The following is a 12,405-nucleotide window of genomic DNA, read 5'->3' on the forward strand; positions in this document are numbered from 1 at the left end:
CAAATGTCCCCCCCTTCATTTCCGATGAGTTTCTGAGCAGAGAGCTGTCCAGACACGGGAAGGTAGTGTCCCCGATCCGCAAGATCCCGTCTGGATGTAAGTCTCCGTTGCCGAAGCACGTCGTGTCTCACAGGAGACAACTCTATATGATACTGAACAAACGGGATGAGGAGCTTAACCTCCGATTCCTTGTTAAAGTAGATGATTATGAGTACGTGATTTTTGCCACTTCATCGGTGATGAAGTGTTTCGGTTGTGGAGGGGAGGGACACACGGTGAAGTCCTGTCCGGGGAGCGGGGACCCGGCTCCGCCCGGTCCGGGGGAATCTGCGGGCGCTGGAGCGGCGGCTCCCGCGGCTCCACCGGCACCGGTGGGGCGCGGGGCCGCCGCTTGGCGGTCGGCCCCGGCGGCGGACGAGCCCCCCGCGGGGCCGCCTGCCGCCGCGGGGCCGGTCGCCCCATCCGAGCGGCCGATTGCAGCTCCGCGGAGCCCAAAGAAGAAACGTGCCGATGTGTCCGACCTACAGCACGGGGTGAGTAGCACAGATGCACCGGGTGTCAGTGTGAATGATGTGTGTGAGAGAGATGGAAACGGTGTGAATGAGACACTGCAGGAGGAGGGGGAAGGGAGAAAAATGGATGAAAGTGTGTGTGAACAGAATGGAAGTGGTGTGAGTGAGCAGGGGAAGGAGAGTGGTGTGTGTGTACAGAATGGAAGTGGTGTGAGTGAGCAGGGGATAGAGAGTGGTGTGTGTGTACAGAATGGAAGTGGTATGAGTGAGCAGGGGAAGAAGAGTGGTGTGTGTGTACAGAATGGAAGTGGTGTGGATGAGCAGGAGATGGAAAGTGGTGTGTGTGAGCAGGGGAATGAGAGAGGTGTGTGTGGAGCTAAACAGATGAATGAAAGTGGTGTGAGTGAGAACAGTGAGCAAGTGAAGGAGAAGGCAGGTGAGGAAGAAAGACAGGCAGGTTTAGAAAAGGAGGGTGAACAGTGTGCAGGAGGCAGTGGAGGAAAAGAGGACAAGGGTAAGAGCAGTGGGCTATGGAGTGAGCAGGTGGAGGAAGAAACAGAAATGTTTGTGAAACCAAAAGCAGCAAAAAGAAGAAGAAAGAGCAGAAACACAAATGATGCAAAAAGCAGCAAAGTGGTGGAGGAGAAACAAAGTAAAAAGATTTCAGATGACAGTGAGAGTGATGAGTGTGTGTCGGACAGCAGTGACATCCCAAATATGAGCAACAGTCAAGAAAAAAAAATGTACAGTCCTGAAAAAATTAAATGTTTTCTACAGCAAACCAAAAACCAACATGGGGTTAAAATAGAGGATTATTTTCCAGATATTGGATGTTTTTATTTGTCAGCAAAAACAAGTATGAGCAGAAAGGAAGAAGCTGGGCTAACTGAGCAAGAGATTTACAGACTAAAGAAACTGGTGCTGAAGGCAAAAAAACTAATGAATGATGATGAAAAAGGCAACTATGTGTGTTTTAATTAATTTATTGGTTTTTATCCTGGTTTTTAACATCTTACCCATCATGGATGTTTTTAAACTAGGGGTTTTAAATGTAAATGGTGCAAGAGATGCAAGAAAACGAGCTTTTATCTTTGAAACGGCCTTAACAAAAAAAATAGATGTTCTTTTTTTACAAGAAACCCACAGTGATTTTAAAAATGAAGCTGAGTGGAGGAGGGAATGGGGAGGGGAGGTGATTTTAAGCCACCACACGCCCCTTAGTGGAGGAGTGGGGTTCCTGTTCTCCAAGGCTTTTAAACCTAACTCCCTGGAGGTCCAACATTTTATTGATGGCAGGTTGCTTTTAACCAAAGCTCAGTTCGACCATTTTAAAGCTGTTTTTATCAACATCTATGCCCCAACAGCCGGTGCAGAGAGGAAGCAGTTTTTATTGAAAGTAATTGATGTTTTAAGTGGGTGTGCTGCGGAGGATTTTTTATTCTTGGGTGGGGATTTTAACTGTACAGAAGATGCGACATTAGATCGCAACCATGCAGAGCCTCATCCAGCCTCTCAGCGCGCCCTGAAGCAGCTGGTCCACTCTCATGGCCTGGTGGACGTGTGGAGAAGGATGCACCCAGACTCCAGACAGTATACCTGGTCCCACTTCAGAGAGAGTAGGGTCTCCTCAGCCAGGCTAGATCGTATTTATTGTTTTAAACATCATTTTAATGTGTTTAAAAACTGTAGTATTGTACCAGCTGTTTTTACTGATCATTCTTTGCTTTTATGTAATGTTTTTATCAAAAATGTTAAACCTAAAAGCGCTTATTGGCATTTTAATTCTGTTTTAGTACATGATAAAAGTTTTAGAGAGGTCTTAAAGTATTTCTGGGGTGTTTTTAGACAGAGGAAGGGTGATTTTAGTAGTCTTAGGCAGTGGTGGGACCACGGTAAGACTCAAATCCAACTCCTGTGTCAGCAGCACACTCTCAACGTCACCCGAGACATCACCAGATCTATGAAGGATCTAGAGACCGACATAGTGGATCTTGAGTCCACAGAAAATCGAGGCTGTATTGAAAGCCTCAAAGCAAAAAAAATGGCTTTAGCCAACCTGTTAAACGTTAAAGTACAGGGCGCACTGGTCAGATCCCGGTTCCAGACCATCAGGGAGATGGATGCCCCTTCTGGCTTTTTCTTCAGCCTGGAGAAAAAGAATGGACAGAGGAAGGTAATCCACACACTGCTATCTGACACGGGGCAGGAGATCACGGAACCATGCCAGATACGCAAACGAGCTGTAGATTTCTACAAGGAGCTCTACAAGAGCGAATACAAGGAAGAGCAGAAGCTCACAGACGAGTTCTGCAAAGGGCTTCCTCAAGTCTCGGCAGAGACCAACGCACAGCTCACAGCCCCACTTCATATGCAGGAGCTTCAGGCTGCACTGCAGGGCATGCAGGGCCAACGGGCCCCGGGCATTGATGGACTCAATGTGGAGTTCTACAGAGCCTTTTGGGACATCTTAGGACAAGATGTCCTAGATGTATTTAACGAGTGTCTGGCCTCTGGTTCCATGCCAGTGTCCTGCAGGAGAGCAGTGCTCACCCTGCTGCCAAAAAAGGGGAACCTGCAGGACATCAAGAACTGGCGCCCCGTGTCATTGCTCTGTGTGGATTACAAGATTCTGTCCAAGGTCTTGGCCTCCAGGCTGGGGAGGGCTATGGAGGAGGTCATCCACCGGGATCAGACCTACTGTGTGCCCGGCAGGTCAATGGTGGATAATATCCACCTAATTCGGGATGTTTTGGATGTCTCTGGTTCATTGGGGTTAGATACTGGTCTGATTTCCCTGGACCAGGAAAAGGCTTTTGACCGCGTTGAACACAGCTTCCTCTGGAAAGTAATGGAGAAGTTTGGGTTCAGCGCTGGCTTTATAGCTAAGATCAAGGTGTTGTACAGTGAAGTTGAGAGTGTGTTGAAGTTTAATGGAAGTCTGTGTGCACCTTTTAGAGTGCATAGAGGTGTCCGTCAGGGCTGCGCTCTGTCGGGGATGCTCTATGCACTCTCCCTGGAACCTCTCCTCAACAAGATACGCTCCAGTTTACAAGGTTTGTTTTTACCTGGTTTTAGTGGGAACATGGTTTTATCGGCTTATGCAGATGACGTCATTGTTTTTATTAAGAATCAGAGTGATGCAGACCTTTTAACCAACATTGTGAGTGATTTTAGCGTAGCATCAGCAGCAAGGGTAAACTGGAAAAAAAGTGAAGCCCTTGCTGTTGGTGAATGGCGTGGCGGTCTCCCAGTTTTTTCCCAAGATCTAAGATGGATAAAAGATGGTTTTAAGTATTTAGGAATATATTTAGGAAAACAAAACGTAGTGGAGAAAAACTGGGAGACGGTCACAGAGAAAATAGAGGGAAGATTATCTAAGTGGAAATGGTTACTTCCTCAAATGTCCATGAGGGGCAGAGTCCTGGTTTTAAACAACTTGGTAGCATCCCAACTGTGGCACCGTCTAACCTGTGTAGACCCTCCCCCAAATTTACTAGCGAACATACAAAGAAAAATTGTTGATTTCTTTTGGGACGGTCTACACTGGGTGCCACAGGGGGTGCTGTTTTTAGCCAGAGAGGAGGGGGGACAGGGCCTCATCCACCTGGCCAGCCGGACTGTGACTTTTAGACTCCAATTTATACAGAAATATTTGATTGGTCCAGCAAATCTGATGTGGAGAGATGTGGCCAGCTGCATCTTTAGGCGTGCCAACAACTTGAGGTTGGATAAAGCTCTGTTTTTAACTGATCCAAAATTTCTAGTTTTAAGCGGGTTACCTCCATTTTACCAAAGTGTTTTTAAATCTTGGAGCCTGTTTTCACACAGAAGGTGTTCCAAAGCTGAATCTCTGCACTGGTTACTGAACGAGCCACTCATCAACGGGGCCAGACTGGATGCAACCTGCAACACGTCGCCTGGTCTGAGGGGGGCGCTGCTCCAGTCCAACGTCCTGACCCTGAAACAGCTGGTGGATGCGGTGGGGCCGGCGCTGAGCGACGCCCAGGCCCTGGGCTCTCTGCTGGGGCTGAGGTCTATCCGGGTGGCACAAAGAACCCTGGAGCTGTGGACCCAAAGGCTCTCCAGGGAGGAAAAAAGGCTCCTCATAGAATATGCAGAGGAGAAGTGTGAGCCTAACGCCGCGGACACCTTCCCGGAGGTTTTCCTGAGCCCAGGGCTGGGGGAACTGACCGGCCCCCTGCTAATGGTCAACAACCCACAAAAACTGACCCTGCATAAAGCAGACAAGAGAACTTTTTACACGAACTGTGTGAAAAGCATCCACAAGGTCGGACTGAGCAACAGGCCCTCCACTGTGTGGACACAGAGACTGGGACAAAATGGACTGAAACCACAGTGGAGGGTTCTTTACAAGCAACCCCTGGAAAAACGGACTGGTGACCTCCAGTGGAGAATTTTACATGGTGCTGTTGCCACAAACGCTTTTATCTCTGTTCTTAATCCTGCTGTTTTTAGTAAATGTCCTTTTTGCGATCTCCGTGAGACTGTTTTCCACATGTTCACAGAATGCAACAGACTCACAGAGATCTTTTCGGTTTTAACATTGGTTTTTAATCTTTTTAATGTACCTTTTACTGAGAAGGTTTTTATCATGGGAGCTGGCTACAACAAAACAAACAAAAACAAATGGCAGCTCCTAAATTTTATTTCAGGTGAAGCAAAAATGGCGATTTACTTGAGCAGAAGAAACAGGATTGAAAACAGAGAAGGGCAGAATGCAAAAAAGATGTGGCAAGCAAAACTAAGAGCCAGACTCGGACTGGAGTTCAGGTTTTATAAACAGATGGGGGATTTGGAGGGTTTTAAAAAAGTATGGTGTTTTAAAGATATTATTTGCTCTGTTGAAGAAGAAGACTTGCTCCTTGCACATTTTTTATGAAGTACTTTTATTTTTATCTGAGTGATTTTGCACAGAAGCACTTTATTTATATATGAAGACAGCCTTGAAATGAAAAAGATGTAAATAAAGTCTTTTGTAAAAATCAAAAAAAATCTCTCTCTCTCTCTCTCTCTCTTTCTCTCTCTCTCTCTCTCTCTCTCTCTCTCTCTCTCTCTCTCTCTCTCTCTCTCTCTCTCTCTCTCTCTCTCTCTCTCTCTCTGCAGCATCTCCACATCCTAACCTGGCTGGGAAACCCTGTCTGAAGCTCAAGGTCTACGTCAAGCCCACCAGTGAGTCTCACACACACACACACACACACACACACACACACACACACTCACACACACACAGCATGACCTCTGACCTCTTGGTAACTCGGTGCAGCTGAATAAACCCCGAGGCAGCTGGACGTCCCAGCTGAGACTGATAGCTTAGCTTAGCTGCTGCAGCGTGACCTCTGACCTCTGACCTCTGACCTCTGGGTTTGAAATCAACAGTCAGATTCATGTTTGCTCTCGCTCGCTCCGCCTCCTTTCCCCCAACTCTTTGATTTCAAATATCAGCAATCCTCCTCCAGAATGGCTGACAGGTACGGAGCTCAGGTGTCCAAAACTCTGCCCCCCCCCCCCCACCTCCATGCTGAGGACTATAACTGCAGGTCAGTGTTGTGTCCAGCGGGGGCAGCACTGAGCTAAACAGCCTGCAGGTCAGTGTTGTGTCCAGCGGGGGCAGCACTGAGCTAAACAGCCTGCAGGTCAGTGTTGTGTCCAGCGGGGGCAGCACTGAGCTAAACAGCCTGCAGGTCAGTGTTGTGTCCAGCGGGGGCAGCACTGAGCTAAACAGCCTGCAGGTCAGTGTTGTGTCCAGCGGGGGCAGCACTGAGCTAAACAGCCTGCAGGTCAGTGTTGTGTCCAGCGGGGGCAGCACTGAGCTAAACAGCCTGCAGGTCAGTGTTGTGTCCAGCGGGGGCAGCACTGAGCTCAACAGAGCAGAATCTGTGTGGGTCAGTGGGGCTCAATGCTCTAAACTGATCAGTCCATTTGATCCAGATATTGATCAGTAACTGGACTGTTCCTGTCCATATTTCTGCTGCAGACAGGATTATAAACTGAGATTATAATCCATGGCTGTAAAATGCTATGAGTGTGAGCAGATTAGCACTGGCATTGAGGCTCTGTGCTGCTGACTGGCTGCAGAACCACAGGAGAACCAATCATCTGCTTCCTAAATGTTCCACATTTCCTTCCTCTGAGCTCAGAGAAATGTGGAGCTTCTGAAGCAGCGGAGGAGCAGATTATCATCTACAGAGCCGACACTCTGCTCAGCCTCTGCAGCGCCCCCTGTAGGCGGACACACAGTGCTCTGTGCGTGTGTGTGTGTGCTCTGTGTGTGTGTGTGTGTGTGTGTGTGTGTGTGTGTGTGCATGCGTGCGTGCGTGCGTGTGCGTGTCCTTGTGCAGACCCTCTGAGGTGAGTCTGGCTCGCTGCTGTTTGTCCGGAGCCTCAGAGAGCGGGAGGCGTCAGAGAGCGGGAGGCGTCAGAGAGGGAGGCGTCAGAGAGGGAGGCGACAGAGAGCGGGAGGCGTCAGAGAGCGGGAGGCGTCAGAGAGGGAGGCGTCAGAGAGGGAGGCGACAGAGAGCGGGAGGCGTCAGAGGGAGGCGTCGGAGAGCGGGAGGCGTCAGGCTGAGCTGCAGCGCCGTGTCAACATCTGCCCTGCTCTCGTTTCCCTCGTATCCCAGCAGGCCTTGCTGCTCCGTGGCTGTCCGTCTGTAATGTGCCAGAACCGAACAAACACGTTCAGTGTGAGCGTTTCCCACGGCGGCCCGAGTCCCTCCGCACGGCGCCGCCGGCAGGAAGGCTGCACTCTCAACAGGCCCGCCGCAGAGGGGGCGGGGCTTAAAGGACGACATCCTCCTTATATTCAGTGTTGATGCTGACAGTCACATGATTAGAGATGTTTTTAAACCAGAGTCAGGCTCATTCACTCCAACAGGAACGCTGCACCCGTTTACTCTGAATGGGGGCAAACCAACAGGGCGTGCCCCAGAGTGACCCGGCAGGGCGTGCCCCGGAGTGACAAGTGACCCGGCGGGGCGTGCTCCAGAGTGACCCGGCAGGGCGTGCCCCGGAGTAACAAGTGACCCGGCAGGGCGTGCCCTGGAGTGACAAGTGACCCGGCAGGGCGTGCCCCGGAGTAACAAGTGACCCGGCGGGGCGTGCCCCAGAGTGACCCGGCGGGGCGTGCCCCAGAGTGACAAGTGACCCGGCGGGGTGTGCCCCAGAGTGACCCAGGGGGTGTGCCCCGGAGTGACCCGGCAGGGCGTGCCCTGGAGTGACAAGTGACCCGGCAGGGCGTGCCCCGGAGTAACAAGTGACCCGGCGGGGCGTGCCCCAGAGTAACCCGGCGGGGCGTGCCCCAGAGTGACAAGTGACCCGGCGGGGTGTGCCCCAGAGTGACCCAGGGGGTGTGCCCCGGAGTGACCCGGCAGGGAGTGCCCCAGAGTGACCCGGGGGGTGTGCCCCGGAGTGACCCGGCAGGGCGTGCCCCAGAGTGACAAGTGACCCGGCAGGGCGTGCCCCAGAGTGACCCGGCGGGGCGTGCCCCAGAGTGACAAGTGACCCGGCGGGGGGGCGTGCCGCAGAGTGACCCGGTAAAAAACGGAGCAGCTGTTGAGCAAGAAGTTGATCCAGCTTTGCTGGAACGTAACCGAGCAGGCAGACAGAGGATAGCCAGGCTGTGCAGACACACACACACACACACACACACACACACACACACACACACACACACACACACACACACACACACACACACACACACACAACACTGCAGCAAAGGGCCCTGTTCACTCCCATAGTCCATATTCACACACGGCCATTTTCCTGTGACATCACATCATAACCATAACTACACTGTACTGACACTGTGGAGCTGCACCTGAACGCAGCGCCGCTGATCAGCTGCTTCACCTCCTTCACCTCCTTCACCTCCTCACACCTGAGCAGCTTCTCTGCAGCTCCAACAGAGACATGGAGGGAAGGAGCAAGACATTCACAAAAAAAAAAAAAAAAAAAAAAAAGAAAAGAAAAGAAAATAGTGAAAAGTTACCAAAAAAAGAAAATAACGAAAAAAAGTTGAAAATCAGCCAAAAATTATTAGAAATATTTATTTAAAATTGATTTCACATCATATGACCTTAAAAAAGAAAAAGAATTTTGTTTAGAGAATGAAATAAAGGCCTGTCTCTCTCTCTGTCTCTCTGCCTGTCTCTCTGCCTGTCTCTCTCCCTGTCTCTCTCTCTGCCTGTCTGTCTCCCTGCCTGTCTCTCTGCCTGTCTCTCTGTCTGTCTCTCTCCCTGTCTCTCTGCCTGTCTGTCTCCCTGTCTGTCTCCCTGCCTGTCTCTCTGCCTGTCTCTCTGTCTGTCTCTCTCCCTGTCTCTCTGTCTGTCTCTCTCTCTGTCTCTCTCTCTGCCTGTCTGTCTGCCTGTCTCTCTCCCTGTCTCTCTGCCTGTCTCTCTCCCTGTCTCTCTCTCTGTCTCTCTCTCTGCCTGTCTGTCTGCCTGTCTCTCTCCCTGTCTCTCTGCCTGTCTCTCTCCCTGTCTCTCTCTCTCCCTGTCTCTCTGCCTGTCTCTCTCTCTGCTGTCTCTCTCCCTGTCTCTCTGCCTGTCTCTCTCTCTGTCTCTCTCTCTGCCTGTCTCTCTGTCTCTCTCTCTGCCTGTCTCTCTGCCTGTCTCTCTGCCTGCCTGTCTGCCTGTCTGTCTCTCAGATGACTCGGTGTATGAGTCTCCTGAACCCTTCCTGACAGACGACAGCACCGGAGGCTGCAGCTGTCTCCTGCCCTGCTGCGTCTCCCTGCTGTCGGCCATGCTGCTCGCCCTCCTGCTCGCCTCCTCATAGCACCTCCTCCTCCTCCTCCTCCTCCTCCTCCTCCTGGCCGTCTGTCCTTTTCCTCCTCTTCTTTTTCCTCCTTGTCCCTGTCCTCCTCCCGCTGTCCCATCAGGCTGAACTGAGGTCCGTCCGTCCCTCCTGTCCTGACCTTTGACCTCTGTCCACGCCCGTCGCCCGACCCGACGCCGCCTCCTCTCCACGCCTCCTGGCTGGGACTCTCCTCGCCGGCCGCAGGAAACTCCACAAACCAAACGGAGCAGGAGGCGACTTCCTGTGGCGGCGTCGCATCGGCGGCGCACGACTTCCTGCTGTCAGCCGAGACGAAGACGCCAGCAGCCGCCGGCGACGCCCACCCAGCGGCACCACTGCTCGCTCTCTCTCTCTCTCTCTCTCTCTCTCTCTCTCTCTCTGTCTGTCTCTCGCCCAGTTCCCCACACCTCCACCACTTTAGCGGTAGCACTCTAGATCCACAGACGAGGGCCTTTCATTTCTGTAAATTGCCAAAGACTCTTGTTAAATTTTTCTATGGTGTTGTGGGGGTGGACGCTGGGCGTGGGGGGCGTGGGGGGGGGGGGGGGGGGGGGGGGGGGGGGGGGGGGTGTCTGACATCAGCTCGGGGTCTCTGAAGCTCCGCCCACCTGTGTCGCGGGGAGGGACCAGCTGACAGGGACAAACTGATGTGGATGTTTTTTAAAGAGTTGAATCTTTTTGTCATACCGAAAAGAAAGAAAAGAAAAAAAAAAAAAAAAAACCAACGAATGTTGTGCGCAAAACAAAACGAACCAATCAAAAATGGCCTTTTTTTCCACTGGTGCTGAATTTCTTAGTGACTGTGAGCTGCTGTGGTTTCCGGGGAAACGGGGACGTGGTGCGGTCGACAGGATGAAATGTGTCATCTCGCTTTCTTTTCCTTCTCTCTCTCTCTCTCTCTCTCTCTCCTCTCATCCCTCCGTCTCTGCTGTGGGGGGCGTGTCCGTGGGTCTGGACCAGCAGAGCAGGGCATGCTGGGAAATGAAGTATATGCACTGTGATGGAGGAGCGGGCCTGGGACTGGATGCGTAGCACTTGGACTCCCGAGGGAGCAGGACTGCAGTCGACTTCGACTCTTTGAGCGAAAATTCAAGTTTTTCTCTTTTCCTTTCTGCCATGTTTCTGTTTTTTACGTTTCAAAAAAGCGCAGAAGAATATTCATATGTGATATGAATTGATGATGGGAGCGGCGGCGGTCTGGACGAGTCAGATGTTGTTGTTGTTGTTGCTGTTGTTGTTGTTTTCTCCTGCTTGTATCACGATGCATTCTGGTCCTTGTAGTCCTGTATGTTTTGTTTGGGTTGATGACGGCGTGGGGGGGTTCAGCTCATCTCCTTCAGTTGATTTCCATGTGGACAGAATCGCTGTTGGCTTCGTGAGAAATGTTTGTTTGGCAGAAAGAAAGCTGCTGGGTGAAAAACAGGAAAAAATACAAATGGATGTTTTTGTGGTGCGTCTGCAGGAAGCCGCCGTGTCATCAGCCCCGCCGCCCGCTCGCGGAGCGTCCCGCTCGCGGAGCGTCCCGCTCAGCGAGCTGTGGCCCAACATGCCCAACACGACCTGGTTTTCTAGACTAAAAAATGTCTGCTTATATTCTTTGAAAATCAAAAAAAAAATCTGTTTTTTGTATATTTTCTTATTGGATGCTTATAAAACCTGTTAAATAAAGAATGCATTTTCTGCGATTGGCCACAGAGCCGGGGTGATGTCACCGTGTCAGAGGTCAGAGGTCAGCAGGCCTCGTCAGGACTCCTCCCTGCGCTGCATGAGCGGGAAAACCGCGAGACGACTTCAAATACGAGACGTTTGATTTCAGACGAAGAAAATGTAAGAAATGTATGAATCAGTGTTTGATAATTTCACCACAAATAAAAACTTCCACGAAAAATGACTGAGTGACTCTGACTGACTCCACCCACTGCCCCCACCCACTGCCCCCACTGCCCCCACCCACTGCCCCCACTGCCCCCACCCACTCCACCCACTGCCCCCACCCACTGCCCCACCCACTGCACCCACTGCACCCACCCACTCCACCCACTGCCCCCACCCACTGCCCCCACCCACTGCACCCACTGCCCCCACCCACTGCCCCCACTGCACCCACTGCCCCCACCCACTGCCCCCACCCACTCCACCCACTGCCCCCACTGCACCCACTGCCCCCACCCACTGCCCCCACCCACTGCCCCCACTGCCCCCACCCACTGCACCCACCCACTGCCCCCACCCACTGCCCCCACTGCCCCCACTGCACCCACTGCCCCCACCCACTGCAGCAGCTGCTCCCAGGTCACCTGCCTCCTGCAGCTGGTCCTCTGCAGCTGCACCTGTGAGCTGCAGAGCAGCAGGTGTGACGGTGCGTTCACGTGCTGGTGGGGACGTCCGACATGTGGCACCTCCGAGGAGCTGACAGACAGACAGTCTGAGAATGATTTGTTTAATAAAAAAAATACTGGTAATGATTTGAATGAACACACACACACACACACACACACACACACACACAGACAGACATACGCACATACATACACACACACTTGGGATTATCTCATCCCACTGGCAGATTATTTTGTCTCACTGGAAGAAAAAGCAGATTTGAACGCTGAAGGACTGTGTGGCTGTTGAAGGTTTTCTCTGTCAGCTGAAGAAGGAGACCTGGTTTTTAATGTCATCATGTGAGTCTGACGAGCATCCATGTGAACGTTTCTAGTAGCATTATTTTTCGCAGCAGCACATGAATGCACCACACATTCCTGTTTTCCTGCCAAAGGAGAGAAAAGGAGAGAAAAGGAGAAGCCTCAGAGAATAAATGTTATTAAGTTATAAAGATGAAATCAGAGGAAGACACACATGAATATGAGCTAACCGCTCTGATCAAACTCTGCCAAATGGGAAAAACACACAATCCCTCCAGATATTTTTGGAATACACAGCATCGAACTCCTTCCTACATTTATTGCTTTGAACTAAACACACACACACACACACACCATGTTCAATTAATTAAAACAAAGACTGAGATTCTTTTGAAATATACTTTTATTTTGTCATTTATCTTCAGTAAATAATTAAG

The 12,405-nt window shown here is 51.3% G+C and overlaps 1 protein-coding gene across 1 annotated transcript in view; it reads left to right on the plus strand.

Moving 5' to 3' along the window:
- The window catches only part of efna2b (ephrin-A2b), a 114,960-nt gene extending 105,131 nt beyond the window's left edge, over positions 1-9,829 (plus strand). Inside the window, exons 3-4 of the mRNA XM_030050311.1 lie at positions 5,637-5,702; positions 9,178-9,829. Coding sequence (XP_029906171.1) covers positions 5,637-5,702; positions 9,178-9,308 — 197 coding nt within the window. The 3' untranslated portion in view covers positions 9,309-9,829. The remainder of the gene's footprint in view (positions 1-5,636; positions 5,703-9,177) is intronic.
- Positions 9,830-12,405: the final 2,576 nt, after the last annotated feature.

Source organism: Myripristis murdjan, chromosome 4 (genome assembly GCF_902150065.1).
Source record: "Myripristis murdjan chromosome 4, fMyrMur1.1, whole genome shotgun sequence".
Taxonomy (NCBI): Eukaryota; Metazoa; Chordata; class Actinopteri; order Holocentriformes; family Holocentridae; genus Myripristis; species Myripristis murdjan.